This window comes from Alosa pseudoharengus, unplaced genomic scaffold (genome assembly GCF_046254945.1).
Source record: "Alosa pseudoharengus isolate Yale_2024_CS ecotype anadromous, Long Island Sound unplaced genomic scaffold, YU_APseudo_1.1 YU_APseudo_1.1_scf_2, whole genome shotgun sequence".
Lineage (NCBI taxonomy): Eukaryota > Metazoa > Chordata > Actinopteri > Clupeiformes > Clupeidae > Alosa > Alosa pseudoharengus.
In genome coordinates this window covers 8,352,551-8,368,400 of record NW_027468663.1, presented here as the reverse complement: position 1 = coordinate 8,368,400, position 15,850 = coordinate 8,352,551, and the positions used below count along the sequence as shown (strand labels likewise).

The 15,850-nt window shown below is 40.6% G+C and overlaps 1 protein-coding gene across 2 annotated transcripts; it reads left to right on the top strand.

The window, feature by feature from the left end:
- Positions 1-568: 568 nt before the first annotated feature.
- On the top strand, positions 569-13,992 carry ripk1l (receptor (TNFRSF)-interacting serine-threonine kinase 1, like). Of its 2 annotated transcripts, none has more exons than XM_076293566.1 (11): positions 569-663; positions 2,243-2,408; positions 2,698-2,854; positions 3,234-3,371; positions 4,793-5,024; positions 5,264-5,413; positions 7,337-7,413; positions 9,846-9,921; positions 10,316-10,897; positions 11,079-11,219; positions 11,649-13,992. In XM_076293566.1, the coding sequence occupies exons 2-11, from the start codon at positions 2,254-2,256 to the stop codon at positions 11,942-11,944; spliced, it is 2,004 nt and encodes a 667-aa protein (XP_076149681.1). In that variant the 5' UTR covers positions 569-663; positions 2,243-2,253; the 3' UTR covers positions 11,945-13,992. The 2 variants fall into 2 exon arrangements, with proteins under 2 accessions (XP_076149681.1, XP_076149682.1); XM_076293567.1 differs by having other exon boundaries at positions 592-663; positions 2,228-2,408.
- Positions 13,993-15,850: the final 1,858 nt, after the last annotated feature.

Below are 15,850 nucleotides of genomic sequence, written 5' to 3'. Positions count from 1 at the left end.
AATCCAATGCCCCCTCTGTTGCTGAATCCGACAGCAGGCCCTGTTGAGCTTAGGAAACACATAGTGGAGTCTATTCTGGGTTAAGACAGCTGTTGATGTATCTTGACTTTTTTCACAAGACTAGACCAAATAAATAGCCACACTGTTTCTGGTGGAAAGAGAAAATGAGAAAAGTGAGGAATTAGGCTACTTGTAGTTGTCCATGGTCTAAAGACTTCTGTTCAGCTCACACTTAATAATTCTTACAGTTATGTACAGTTAGCTAGGGCCTATATAGGCTATTTGTTTTTTGTTTGTTTCCGCCTATTTGATATTGTATATTAGGCTGTATAGGCTTGGCTATATTTTGCTTAATGTAAGCTTGCCAACTTTTTAAAACTGTTACTGTTAAGCATGTATTTTAAGCATGTTATGTCATTTTCTGTAAGTTGCCTTGGTTAAATATAATAGCCATAACCATACCAGCACGTTGTGTAGCCTATCTGACTGAGCCATCTAAGCTATTAGGCTGTGCGGTCTACAAAAAACCTCATCACCTCTTCTTTTGATTATTACGGTCTGGCCGAGGAGTAGTTCGAACCAGTTTCACTTTCCGACTCTCATCGCAACTACAGAAGGCTAGCCTACCAGAAGTGTATCCCGGAAAACTATCAATGTGAAACGGTAAGAAGCGTTATACGTGTGTTTACTTTTCCTTTTTATATTAACGTCCATATGAACGCCAGAATATGTTGTTAAATGTATATCATCAGGTATAATATGTCTTTGAATGATAGGCACCCAGCTTCCGTATTTTATGTGTTCATAAAAGTTCATTGTTCTACTATCCAATAAGTCTGTGCAGGGCTCTAGCCACATGCTGGTTGCTGGAAATTATGACCAGCTAGTTTTGCTATAATGTTCTCGTTATGAGTATTATTAGGCTAACATCAGTCTATTGAGTTAAGTTCAACAGCTTGTGAAAAGCATAGCTAATCAAATGAGCCTTTGGTAATCTACATTGTATGGTAAATTTGTCTTTTCGTGGGGATAGATAATTTCTCTTGTTTTTAGACTTCGTTGGAAAATGAATAATAATAGAGCATGTATCGTGCCTGATTGACTCGCTTCCGACATTCTCTGCTTCCGTGTTACAAACTTTCCAAGTTTCAGCCACTGGTTCCTGCCATTCTAAGTTGGGCGGAGTTTAATCAGAGCGGCTGCAGCCTAGCCTACTACTTGATTTAATGAAGAATAGCAAGAAACCTCCCATCTGAACCACACAATCAATTTTTCTGTGTGTGGAAATAAACAGATACATGCTTTCTCATTTGTAGCATCGCGGGCATGCACATTATTCATGCTATTTCTCAAAGTCGCAACGCTTGAATACTGTGTCAAACCACTGCCTCATCGCTTGTACGGTAATCATTTTATCTTCAGACAGTTTCACATTGTTACTGTTACTGCTGTGAATGAAAGCATGCTGGTCTATTCTTAACAAGATTAACATTAGGCCTGTTGAAAACAAAAACAACAGTAGGGCCTAATCCAGATGCAAAATCACATAAAAGATGAAATACAGAAATTAGACTGACACTAATAAACAAACCTTTTGTCTTTTAATCCAAATAGTGCAAACGTATTCCCTAAAGCTGGTTTACACAAGCAATAGATTGGCAAAAATCATAATCATTTCAAATTCAAACCAAACTCAAGGGAAAGTATATCTCTGAGTATATCTGTTTTTAACTGGGAATGCCCTGGAGGGAGCAAACTAGACCTTGACCTTTGACCACAAGCAATCCTGACCTTTGACCCCACAACCTAGAGTACCAAATAAGTCAGTGAGTGGAGGCATAATCATTACACTCCTCAAAGTACTGTTAATAACTGCTTGTTATTATTACTTGCTCAAAATTATGCTTCTCTGTAGAACATTGTTTGTCAGTTTATGAAACTATTACAGTAACCATTCCAAAGAAGCATAACAATAGCTTCAGGGTCCAAGGATGTACATGGTGCGATAAACACTACTTATCTATAAACACTACACTACTACCACTAGCTTGACCAGTCACACTTGAAAAGGATTTTTTACAATCATTGGTCTGCACCCACTACGACAGCAATAACCTGATGCCGGCAAACAGCTTAGTGAAACTCTGCCTCGGAGAAAACCGAATATCAGGAACCAGATATCTCATAACATGTGTGATAAAGTCTCTGTGTTGTATTCTGACCACAGCATGTGTTTTTTAAGAGTCTGCAATTATGGCCATGGTGCTGGATATAAATATGAAGTCATCCGACCTCATCAAGAAAGAGCCATTGGACTACGGGGGATTTGGGGAGGTCTATCTCTGCTATCACAAAACACTTGGCCAAGTAGTCATGAAAACTGTGTACACAGGTCCACCGCGAAACGAGTGAGTAATACCATTTTTAACTAGGATATACATAAAAAAGACTAGACTTAAGGGTACAGACTTTACTTGTTTTTTCATTGTGCCTAATAAGAGAGAATCAGCATAAGACTTGTTCCTGATTCAGAATGTCCTACCAAGCTGTTTCTTTGAACTTTAGCCATGCCAGTCTCAGGAATACTTTTATAATTAAAAATGTAGTTGAAGTAGTTGATATGGTAATTGGTGCCTTTGCATGTCCATCTGTGGTGAATAGTCGCCGAACTCATTCTCATTTTTCCTCCTGCTCCAGAGGTCATCGCCAATCTCTGTTGGATGAGGGCAGTTTGATGAAGAGACTGAATCACGAGAGGGTGGTCAAGTTGCTGGGCGTGATCCTAGAGGATGGGGACTACTCTCTGGTCATGGAGCTCATCCCAAAGGGCAATCTGCTGAACATGCTGGAGGAGGTGAGCTTGCACTGAGCCCTTGCCGAATGTGGAGCTATGTACGCTCACAGTTCAAATTTAGATGTCACACAGTATATTAGGTTGGGTAGGATAGAAGAATTCTTATGATCTTTCAGGAGATGTGTTATATTGTGGTTATATGGTCTTTTGGGCCCCCACTGTCGACTTCAAGGTAGGCGGAGGCGCTAGGGTTAGGCAAGGGTTAGGGGTTAGGATTAGCTGCCTTGGAGTCGACAGTGGGGGCACAAAAGACCATCAAGCTATATTGTGCATCATGGAGAATAAAAATTGTGTCACCTTTACTGTCAGCAATTTTTCTACCTTGACTAGTGGATTTAATTTATTTTAAATGTGTCTCTGCGGGTTCTCTCTACCAAAGGTGTCTGTTCCACTGTCCATCAAAGGAAGAATTATTGCAGAGATACTTGAAGGCATGGTGTACTTAACAGAGAACCGTGTCATTCACAAAGATTTGAAGCCAGAGAACATATTGGTGGATGATGGCTTCCATATTAAGGTAGGTGTGTGTGTGTGTGTGTGCGTGTGCGTGTGCGTGTGCGTGTGCGTGTGCGTGTGCGTGTGCATGTGCATGTGCATGTGCGTGCGTGCGTGTGCGTGATATAGAAAGAGAGAGAGAGTGGAAGAGAGAGCATAACTGCAAGTTTGATTGTGAGAGTCTTTGCTTAAATGTTTGACTTTTTTTCTAACTATATTTATTGTGATTTTGCATTAACTTATATGCTATTTTTAAAATGCTCCGGACTATAAGTCGCATCAGTCAAAAAATGTGTCATGAAGAGGAAAACATATATATAAGTAGCAAATTTAGAAATGTATTTAAAAAAATCCAAGACCAAGAACAGACAGAGACTATGTAACTGGACACACAGAGGCCAAAAAGATTGAGAATTTACCGGGAATGTTAATGAAGACAAAGCTGAGGCGAGCCAGGTGATAATGAAGGCGGCCAACGAGGAGGGCCCGACGGTAATTGTAAAGCAAAAGATTCACTGAACAGAAATGCTGTTGTGGTACATGAAAATGTAGCTATAAATGTGGAGAATGCAATGCAATCAAGCATTTTGGGCGATGTGGAGGCACAAGCTGGCACCAGAGCAAATGCTCGGGAGGCTACCTCCGAGAACTAGAGAAAAAGATGGTAAGGTAAAAGCAATGACCGAAATGCAGTGTTGAAACACGTGTATGAAACGTATTAGCCTACATATGCAAACACAGATCCGGTATAAACACTGACTGGGATTCCCACCCGATGTTTATTGCGAGACAAGGCATCCGCTTTCATTCATTCATTGACCGTGTGCTGTGCTGTAATGAAAACCTTATTGCATAGCCAAGTAGGCCTAAAGTAGCCTAAATTGAGTTTTTTTTTAAATTAGGCCTATGCATGATTTACTTTTTTTTATTAAATTCGTAGGCTGGAATGCCTCGCGGCAACAATTGTGTTTAAATGTAGGCTAGTACTGCTTCAGCCTCTGGCAAGTTCAGAAGGGAGCGGCAAGCGACTGGTAGCTTGAGAAAGACGTGTTGGAGACCCATGGTGTAGGACGACTTTTCATTGGCAGTATTAAACCAACCAACAATATAAAATATTAAGAAGAGCTCTTTTATTTCATTGAGATAAATCGAAACCATGTAGGCAATTATTACCCCAGCTTGTAGGCTATTTGGGGGCCAGCCTTTATTTGCCCGAATCTGAGGCCCGGCTATAAATAGAATCCCGGCCATAATTTGAGGATTTACGGTACGAGTGTTTTAGGCATAGTGCAGGCCCTAATCTCTGACTGAAAGTGCTCAGAACTTGTGCATTTGCATAACAATGTTTAACTATGAAAAAAAGTGTGACTTATGGTCCGTAAAATATGTTATATAATGAGTCAATGTGAAGTTCAGTGTTCAGCATTTACGTGTGGGTATCAGATTGCAGACCTGGGTTTAGCCACTTGTCAGATGTGGAGCAAGTTGACCAAGGAGGAGTCTCGCAGGAAGAGCCAATCAGGTCGTGGCGGCTGTGCGCGTGGTGCAGGCACCCTTTACTACATGGCCCCTGAGCACCTGGAGAGCATACACACCCGCTCCTCCGAGAAGTCGGACATCTATAGCTTTGCCATCGTCGTCTGGGTAATCCTGACCAACAGCGAACCATATGAGAGTGAGAACTCATTGACATCTCTGTGTTATGCGATGCCTTGTTTTTGAAAAACACATGTCCAGTTTTCTTAGTAGTTGACATAATCATCTTAGGTATATGAATTGTATTCAGGAGAATTTGTGGCTAATAATCCCTGTATGCACATGTATTGCAAAATACCTGTACCATGTATAAAGTGATGTTCACACCAAGAACAATAACTCAGAGCAGTCTAAACTGGACTTTGTGGCTTTTATCAGATGCTAGGTCTGAGGACCATATCTGTCAGTGTGTGCGCAAGGGGGATCGGCCAGAAGAAGAGAGAATTCCAGAAGACACGCCGCAAGAGATCATCTCGTTGATGAAGCAGTGTTGGGACCAGGACCCTCTAAAGCGCCCAACCTTCAAAGGTTAGCGTGTGTCCTAAGTATGCAGTGCCACATTAGTACAGTACTCTGCCTCATTCTTTTTGAAATTTTGTAGATTTTAGTATACACATTTAATGTTTAATACAATGGCCCAATCCCAAAGTCCGGACTTTGCTGTGCGTTCTCGCGAAATTCGCAAGGGCTTAGGGCTGTCCCAATGTCGCATTTCAAAGGGCGTGAGGGTTTGAGTACACACTTACCGAGCCCTTTCTGTGAGTCTGCATTGGTGCAGACTTCACCAAAGGGAATTACCCACAGTTCAAAGCATTGTGACGTTTACAGCGGAGACCATAAGGAAATCCGGAAATTACAAAGGTAAACAACAGCATGACACACGTGCATGGTGCAAGTGTCAGCAACATATTTGGGTCATTCTATGAAAACGTGCCGTTTTGCATTCAAAATATCTAATTTTCAAAGTACTGTTTTTAAAATCTTGAAGCACCTATTTGGATGAAGTAGATTCTTACCTCTCAAAAAAACATCTTATTTATTTATTAAAAATAACATCTTATTTATTTATTTATTTAGTTTAACAAATAGTCAATGGAGGTATGTGTGCTATGTCAACCCTGTTACCAAAAAAATAATATATTATTATAAAATAATATGAGTGGTCTTGTAGCTATTCATGAATATTATACAAATAATTACTATGTGTTACATAAATAATTCTGGTGTTGAACACATGAATTATTCGATTTTAGGATTGTCAGTAACAGAGTTGACATTAACAGGGTTGATGAAATATTGTTATTGGCAGCCATTACTAGCCATGTGGTGGACACCATGACACCACATGGTGTGCATTCAAGAGAGGTTAAAATGCTGTTCAATATTTACATTTAAATGTTTTAATCAAATAATTTTTAATGCATGATTTTGTGGTAATAGGGTTGACCAAACTAGCTTGTCCCCTTCTGTCAGACAGAGCAAAACCGTAATAAAAGTCATTAAAAGAGAACAACACTTTTCTGGTCTTTTCACCATTAACTTCCTGGAAGGCAGGGGATATCACTTCCTGAAAATGATGTAACTTTTGGCACAGTTCATTTTCTCCAAGGGGGTTTTTATCCAAAAGTAACAGGGTTGACGACAACATGGGGACATGTGTAAAATGTTGATTTTTTCATAATTTTAAAAACATTCAAAATAAAATTGTTTAATGATCCAAATGATCCAATGAACAAACACTTGAGGCTTTTTGTACATGTATTTTTTTTTTATGATAATTTGACTTTTTTTTATCCTAAATAACCAGTGATACTAGACAAGTCATACCGAGGGACAAGCAATTTTTACAGCTTTTGCAATATTCCTAATACGAAAAGTGCTTAAAATCCTTTTAAAAAAATGATGAATTCTTAAAAAGTAAATAATTAATTTTTACCATTATTATATTTCCTAAAATATAAAATAATTATGAAAAAAATATTGTTAATTCAGCTTTGCAAGACACTTTTGTTTGAGGGACATAAAATGGCACGTTTTCGTAGAATGACCCATTTGTTTTTAAACATCGCCAAGGTAGCCTACATGTAATCGTCGCCAAGGTACATGTGATCTCGTGAAGTGCTGTCCCAATCCCATTTATACCTATCTGAGCCCATGTGTCCTCACACATGGACTCACTCAGCACCTGAGATCAATTAAGTCTGTGAGTCTTTAGTCCTTAGTCCTCAGGGCTCACTTTGGGATTGGGCCATTTACATTTACACACACTTACTGTAGAACATTATTCATCTGCTGCACCATCCATACAATTAAAACCTCCGTTATGTTTTGAAGAACGTATAATGTTTCCTGCTAGTGGCTTCTCACAGCAGCTGTAGCAGCAAACTCTATTAAGTTCATGTGACTGCAGTTTATCTCATTATCTTCCGCGGACACTTGTGTTCACTGCAGAGGCGTACGAGAAGTTCCTCCCCTTCTACAAGGAGCGCCTACAGAATGACGTGGAGAGGGACATTCAGAAACTCAAGGTAGGCTAAGTGTCGAATGTAAGCATGCCAAGAGATATTTGTCATGGTTAGGCTCAGTATCCCCTAAAGTGGCAAATATTGTCAACAGGAATCCAGAGATAATCACCTCCAGTTAAGTCTGTCAGGCAGTAGCACAGCTAACTGATAAGAAAGCAAGTGAGTCAGACCACATCACAGCAGAGCATCTTACGTTTGCTAAAAGGTGCAAAGGTGGTACCTGAATCTATGTTGTCTGTTACTCTCATGCCTGCCATCAAGGACAATGCTGGCAAGGTTGGGAGTTTGGATAATTATAGGCCAATAGCCCTAGCCAGTTTGATATCTAAAGTACTGGAAAGGATATTGCTTGATTGTCTATGTCCTTACTACTTACAATCGATTTGGCTTCAAAACTGAGCTTGGTACTGACTTGTGTATGTATGCCTTGAAGGAGGCAACATAAGGCAGTGTTAATTGGGTTTATTGATGCCTCTAAGGCCTTTGACAGAGTCAATAACCATTCTTTCACACAAACATACAGGCGTTTGAGGGCGTTTTTGGGAGGTAACCAGGTACACCATGCTGTTGGAGGTGCAAACAAATGTTGTATTGCCATCTATGTGATTGACTATGTAATTGAGATCACATAGTAAAGAGCTGGTTCAAGGGTTATAAAAGTATTTTCTCGTGTTTAGTTGTATAATGAAGGCACAGTTTTTATAGCCATCCATGCGTGTTCATTTCTGGCTCCTTGACTATCAATTTGGTAACGATAACAGACTATTTGACGTCTTTAGAACACTAAACATATAGGAGGTGTCAAATGTTGAGTTACTCCAGTCTAGATTTTTTGATGTTACAGTTTTTTCTGATTGCTTAAGCACATTTTTTGTAACTATGGCTTTTTTTGCAAAACTCTACACACAAATAGGAAAAACTTTCACCCAATCAGCAGAACATTGTACTTGCAAAAGCTAACACACCTTGCTTAACCTTTCACACCTTCGTAAAAATGATGTTTTCGTATCAAACAGTAAACACAAGCCATCACAATAGTAAGCACACAATGTGCCAACTACACACTGATGGTCTGAATAAAAAACACATGTGGCTTTTGCTTTCTCTGTGCACAAGGTAGACTATGTCAGTTTGAGGTCATACTTTTGTCATAGTTCTGTAAACATACAGGGATCCAAACTTCAAGTACATCAAAATAAACACAAGTGTGTTTTTCCAAGTCAAAACACAAAATAGCAATTTCACTGAGACAAAACAAATCAGTCTACATCGGGTCGTCTCTCTCAAAATTCCGTCTACATCACATGCAATGTCCTAGTCCAAGTCACCGGGAAAAATATATTCTGGAATGACGTATCCAGGCCTGACATGACAATATCCCCACATGTAGACTCTTTTTTTTTTTTGTCTGTAAAAGGGCTATTTCTTTCTCTTCTTACCCTTTCTTTTCCCCCTCCTCGTCCTCCTCTTGCTCCTCCTTGTCCTCTTCCTCTAACTTCACCTCCTTGTCTTGTCATCCTCTCACTTCTTCACCTCTGCATCCTTTTCCTCCTCTTCTTCCTCCTACTTCTTCACCTCCACGTCCTATTCTTCGGCCTCCTCTAATTCTTACTCTTCCCACTCTTCCTGCTCCCTCCATTGTACCCATCGCACATTACCTGTGGCTTATAAGCAGCGTTGCATATCATATGCCCAAGACAACATGCTGGCAAGAAAATTCCACATGAGCACAGATGACGTCAAAATTAGCCTGTTTAAAGCATATTGCACTCCTTTGTATACTGCTCCCTCATGGATTAAGTTTTAAAAGGCAAGCATATAGAAGCTTAAGGGTGCTTATGATGACTGTATGAGGATACTGCTCAAGAAGTGACCTGTTCTGTAATGCAGGTCTAGCAATAAAGTTAATAATGATGATGAGTGTCTCAGAAAATGGCAGTTTCCCTGTACAAATATTTAAAAACATCTATGATAGCATTGGTATAAGGTGAAATTGAGAGGAGGATGGAGAGCGGAAAATCCAGGTGTTTATTGTGTAAGGTATGTGTTCGCGTTTCAATATTTCATTCATTTACGGTGTAGGTCCTTCAACAAACACTCGGCAAGATGGCATAGCTATATTCTCTTTGTATTCCCAAGTTGACTTCTTCCTGGTGATGTCACATGCGGTGGTCAGTTATTAATTGTCTGCAATGTGTAACGGTGACAGTACCCATCTCTTATCCCCCGCGTCCCGTAGGTATGCTCCCTGACACAGAGCCGCATGAGGTGTCGTGTCAGAACTTCAGCACTCCCATGTACTGTAAAATCAACACAATGAACAAGCTATATAGCATGGCAAAGGAACTCAGTTAAAAAAACACCTAATGATTCTTACTGAGTACTGACCTACATTTTTTATTAGTCTTTTTATTTCTCTTTTCATTTGCATGCAGGGCTTGTACACTGGCCCAAAGGAATTGGTGGAGAAGATGAAATTTCTCAGAATGAGGCACCCCGACCTGATAGCACGTAAGCCCTCTTTTTTAATGATGGAAAAATGCCTGGTTGTGCATATGTGATCCTTAGGAGTCCACTTTTAATCAACAGGCCATATATCTCTCAGCCAGCGGCTATCTTGAGACAGGCCTTCATCCCTTAATCCCTGAAACACATTTCTGGGAGGTTCAGATGTGATTTACACATCTGTAATGCATGGCTATTTCTAAGAACATTTGAATTAATCTCATCTTACATTTTATATATATACAGCTCTGGAAAAAAATAAGAGACCACTGTGCATTTTTCTTTTAATATGTATCTATATATATCTTTTAATTTTTATATATATATATATATATATATATATATATACTCTTTGCATGGATATAATGTCATCATCCTGACTGAAGCATTCTTGTTGCAGCCGAAAAGCACAATATGGCCACTCATGCCACTGACACCCCAGCGTCTCTGCGGAGCTCCGAGATGGCTCCTGTGGAGGCCAGCATCGAGGACCTGCACTTCAGTGCTATGGGCCCTGAGCCGAGCCTACAGGTGGACGCGTCCCCGGTCCTGGAGCACAAACTGGCCCAGGAGCTGAACTACCACAAGCACGGCAGCTACAGCCAGTTTGACCAGCCCGAGAGTGGGCACTGCCAGCCACCGATTCCCTCGTACAGCACGCCTGCCTACATGCCGCAACAGCAATCACTGCCAATGCCCACCAACGGTCGCTGGCACTGCCAAGAGTCATCCTCTGTCAATCCGTGGACCAAAGCTGACACCACCCCGCAAAGCCCAGAGGACAATTCCATGGCTCGCTCTATTGGTGGAGGAGTGCCGGATGCAAGGTACCGGAGCCAGATGTCAGGAGGGAGTGCGTATTCTGATCAGCACCCCCCCTTGGAGCGGAATATGTCCTGCCCCAACTACCCTGTGCCGGAGTCAGATTACATGCCTGGCAATATGCGAGGGAACGTGGGACGAATGCATTCCCAAGAGGGTGGTAAGAGAGACTTCCAAAACTCTATTTTGCACTATTACTAAATCCAATAACCCTGAAAGATCAACATCTCTTTTGCAGCCATTTTATTATGGTAAATTTCATATGCCTCAGAAGTGTGTGTGTGTGTGTGTGTGTGTGTGTGTGTGTGTGTGTGTGTGTGTCCTTTTTTAAACCTGACCAGGCCTTCACATTGTTGGGGGCCGTGCCATCCAAATTGGGCACGGTAACACAATGAGTATCGTCTCCCCTGAACCTGCCTCCATTGCGTCTCAGTCTAACGGAGGGTCCACTATCCTGTACAAAGAGCTCCTGCAGAAGTACCGTAAGTCATTCTCTAACTACTGTTACTCTCCCATCTGACATGATGTGGGGAAAAGCTAAATCACGGCATGTTCATGACGGGCTCTCCTCTTGCATACACACTGATTTGATTTAAATGCAAAGGTTCCTAGTCCTGGTTCCAGGCTTCTTAGTTACCGCCTGCCTGTTATATTCTCTATACTGAGTAGAGTCAATGTAGTTATCCTGCTCTCGATTAGCTTGCCCAGACATATTCAGCTAATTAAGTGTGCTCCTGCCATAGTCGAGTGAGACATGCAAAGTAGAGGGAAGATTGCCCCAGGAATAAGACTGAGAATTACTGTGTTAAAGCATGGACAGTAGCCTACCATCCGTAGAGGCTCAACTCTCTAGTGTCCCAAAGTGATTACCCGTCAGAGTCGTGTGTTTGGTTGGTTGTCTGCATTTCTAGAAGACCACGCCGTGACTGAGGACCACCTGCAGCTGCTACGGGAGAACATCGCCAGCAACTGGAAGCGATGCGCCCGGCGCCTGGGCCTGACCGACGTGGAGGTGGACACCATCGACCACGACTACAGCCGCGACGGCCTGAGCGAGAAGGTGCACCAGATGCTGGAGCGCTGGCGCATGAAGGAGGGCAGCGTGGGCTGTACAGTGGGCCGCCTCTACAGGGCGCTCAGCGACTGCGTCAAGGTGGACCTGCTGCACCGCCTGCTGCTCACCTGCCGAGAGAGCACGGCCCCCTGAGTGACCGAAAAAAGGAGCCGTCCCCAGATAGGCGACTGAAACATCTGTCAAACTGCCAAGCACCCACTGGCTTCACAACAGACATCAACTTTATTTGTGAGACATTCTCAAAAGAGCCCAAACAAATGAGTACGATGAATGATGAATGAATGAATGAATGTTTTATATATCTACATGCAAGCTCCTACCTGGCCCCCAGTCTCATGGTCTTGCCTGTATCGTGGCCTCCTTTACCTCTTTGTTTGGATGACGACAGAATGACAACAGAGCAGTGTCTCACCAGAAAACACCAAATCAAAAAAGTTTGGACCATGTTGGTCCAATAGTGCTGTCATTTAACTGATGAGGTACTAATGATGAGGATCTGGTTCAGTAGGTTTGACAGGTCAAATTGTTTTATTGAATTGTATCATAAACTGTCAAAATAATGTCAAGTTATTGTCAAGTTATGTTTAAAGGGATATTCCACCATTTGGGGAATTACGCTCATTTTCAACCTCCCGTTGACATGAGCATAATTCCCCAAATGGTGGAATATCCCTTTGAAACTAGGGTTGCATATAACAATTTGTTTGATATTTGATTAATCTGTAGATAACCAGAGCAGTTTGCGCCAATCAAATCATCTTGGCGGGCTTTATACGGTGATGGACAGATGAGCAACGGTGCCTAGTCATGTCACCTGAGCACGCTTGAGTTGATTTTGTTTACACCAAAAAGGCTGTCTCTATAGAAGCTAGACATGTAGATTTCCTTATTGCGTCTGTTGTGCATCTGTTGAGGGAACAGCGATTAAGGCATTTATCGAGAAGAAGGATGTTTTGACTGTTCTCACTACAGTATTCACATACTGTATTTTGTTGCTCTGATTGGTTAGGTCTATCCAATTGTGTGCAGAGGCATTTTTCCCCCTGTTGAAACCCGCCCCATTATCAAATCCCAATGGTGTGGTACCAGACTCAAATTCTGAATAGAATTGAGGTGGTTAGACGACAACGAACACGATGCAGTAATATTTTTCTGCATTTGACCTTGTCATTTAGACACAAATGGAGGTTTTACCCCACCGCAAACGGTGTTTTTAAAAACTCCGCGCTGATCGTTTTTTTGGGAAAACTCTGTTTGCTTGTTTGCATCTAAACAGGTCCAAACGGAGATTTATGTGACAAGGTGGAGATTTTTAGTCAGTTCAAAAGAGAAAGAGGAAGTGATTCGTTGCTGTTGTTGCTATTTTCGGGATTCTGATTGGCTAACGTGTGCTTGAGCTTCTCGTTACACACTGAGAAGCTCAAGCACACGTTATATTATACACGGGTTAGTGTAAACGAAAACTTTTCTGAAAACTGACAGATGTGCACAAAGTTATTTTTTAAAACGGAGAAATGTCCGTTTATAAAAATAGCCAGCCACGTGTAAACGTAGCCTGAGTCTAACTACGTCAGGCTACATGTAGTATGTTTTTTTTTTCCACAGATTTATAAGAACTTGTGAAAATTGGCATCTTGTAAACATTGCCTTTAGTACAATAGGCTATGTCAGAAAAAGGCAATGTCAGAACATTTTTTATTTAATTCCCTGGCCATGTCCTTGTGGGAATTAACCTAGAAAACTGTGAAAAAATGCATATTAGTCTAAAAGATTGATCATGAATTTTACAGATAGGTATTGAATTGACTACTTTATTGTTTAGATCGATCAATTCAATTATTTATTTTTGCACATCCACAAACTCAACAGAAGTGAAGTCCTACAAGCCCCTCTGCCATGTATAGAAGCACACACGCGCTGTATTGTTAAATCTCAAAGAGCCTATAAAACAAAATGAAAAAAAAAAAAAAAACATGGAGAATCATGATGTCATTGTAATGCTGGCCTTAGTTGTTGTTGGACATGCATGCCAGTGGTTTGCTATGTGAGGGACAACTATAGCCTCATATGTGTTAAATGTTGTCTTATTGTATGTTGTTTTCATGTTTTAAACTTGTCCACTGGAGGAAACTAACAAAAATATTTTTTTTATATGATACTAAACCCAACAGGCTGAAGAATGCTGTGTCATTGTCATTCATATAGAGCTTTTGAGGAAGTATCTGAAGCACACATTTGTCAACATCAGTCCAGACACACACACTCACACTCTCAGAGATGACAGACAGACACAGACGACTCGTGCCTTTAACAATTCTAGTGACGTAATATCGTAGAAAAAGTCTACCACGGTCTTTTCCTCTTCCCATGAGTTGACCTGTGAAAGGGGTTATAGAACCCCATTGACATTAGCACCTCCTTGTGGCAGTGTGTCAGGATAATGATTAGCTTTAGACAAAAGTGCCTGCTCAATACCATAAACAATAACATAATGCACAGAACCTTCTGGGTTTTGTGGAATATGCAGCAAAGTAATTTCACAGTTCCTGTCTCAGCTAGTTACAGTCCCACAACAAACACCATCAATGCTTAAGCAATGGATAATCACAGTCTATGTTTAATAGTCAATAGTCTGTTCACTGATTCATTTCACTTCAGGAGGAGTGATTCACCTTTTATAAAGAATGTGAAACCAACAGAGAAATTACTTATATTATGCCTTCTAGTAGAGATTCTGCCTTCAGAAAAATAATACATTCTAATACTCATTAGGATGTAATCCAGCTAGGTTCAAGGACAGCAGACACCATGTCATCAGAAAATACATTAAAAGAAAACCTCTCCCAAATACAACACAACAGCAACAAAAAATGTCAGAAATGTCAATTTGCCGAGGGGGGGATACTGGGCTGTAATTTGAGAGTGAAAAGGAATACTGTGACACAAAAACAGAGGCTTTAATGAAAGAGGTCAAGCTGTGATCAATGGCTGGGAGTGGGCAGTTCCAGGCTGGTATTAATTAATGAAAGGTTCCACTAATAGCATTACCATAATTCAGTTAAAGCCAACAGCATTAGGCTACTAACTGCTAGAAGATAGGAATATCACTGAACAGTGTCTGCCAGAAGTGCTTTAAAATAATTTGTTGACACAATTCGTCCCCTTAGAATTATAGGGTTCTATCTACGTTCTGAGTAGTTCTGAGATATTGAGCTTCAAAGTCTTAGAATTCCATAGAGTTATACTGCTAAGTGGAACAAACCTCTTCAGATATAATGTTCAAAAATGCATACAACTACAAGAAACACCTCACCTCATCTTCTTAAGGTGTCACAGAATAAGAATATGTAAACAACTTAATTTTGACAAAAATGTCAGATAGAACCTTATAATTCTAAGGGGACGAATTGTACTTTTACTCACATTTTAATTAACCCTTAACACTAGCCTATCATTTCTGGGTCACTACCTTCATTTCTGGGTCACTACCTGGGTCACTACCTTCATTTCTGGGTCACTACCTATTTCATGTTTTCCCCCTGGGTAAATACAAAAATATTAGACAAAATGTGCTACTCTTCCAATTGGGAATTGAAATAATTGTAATACTTTTTGAGCCAATGAGCCGTGATAGTTTGTGTGTAGCACACTAAAATGTTTAGTATCAGTAAAGACTATACGTCTCCATCCAAAATCCATGCCTCTGTTGAATTGTTTTTATTTATCGTCAAAGGTACCGAAGCTAAAGTGTACTCAGTTTCTGCTGCTTTCTGATTCTAAAGCTCAGAGTCTTAATTAGTAATGTTTGTGATCAATCTCCTCTGAGGTAGAAAATGAAAAGAAAATGAGACTGCTCTTGCCTTACACCCTGAAATCATGTGTTTCATAAATAAGAGTGCAACACAGTATGGCAAGTCAAAAGCACGTTGTTAACAATTTCATCATTAGCCTAACAGAAAAATATACAGATGTGTAAACAGAATTTAAGGGCCAATATATAACTTTGTCATCAAACACAGACATAATCTTACTGTAATT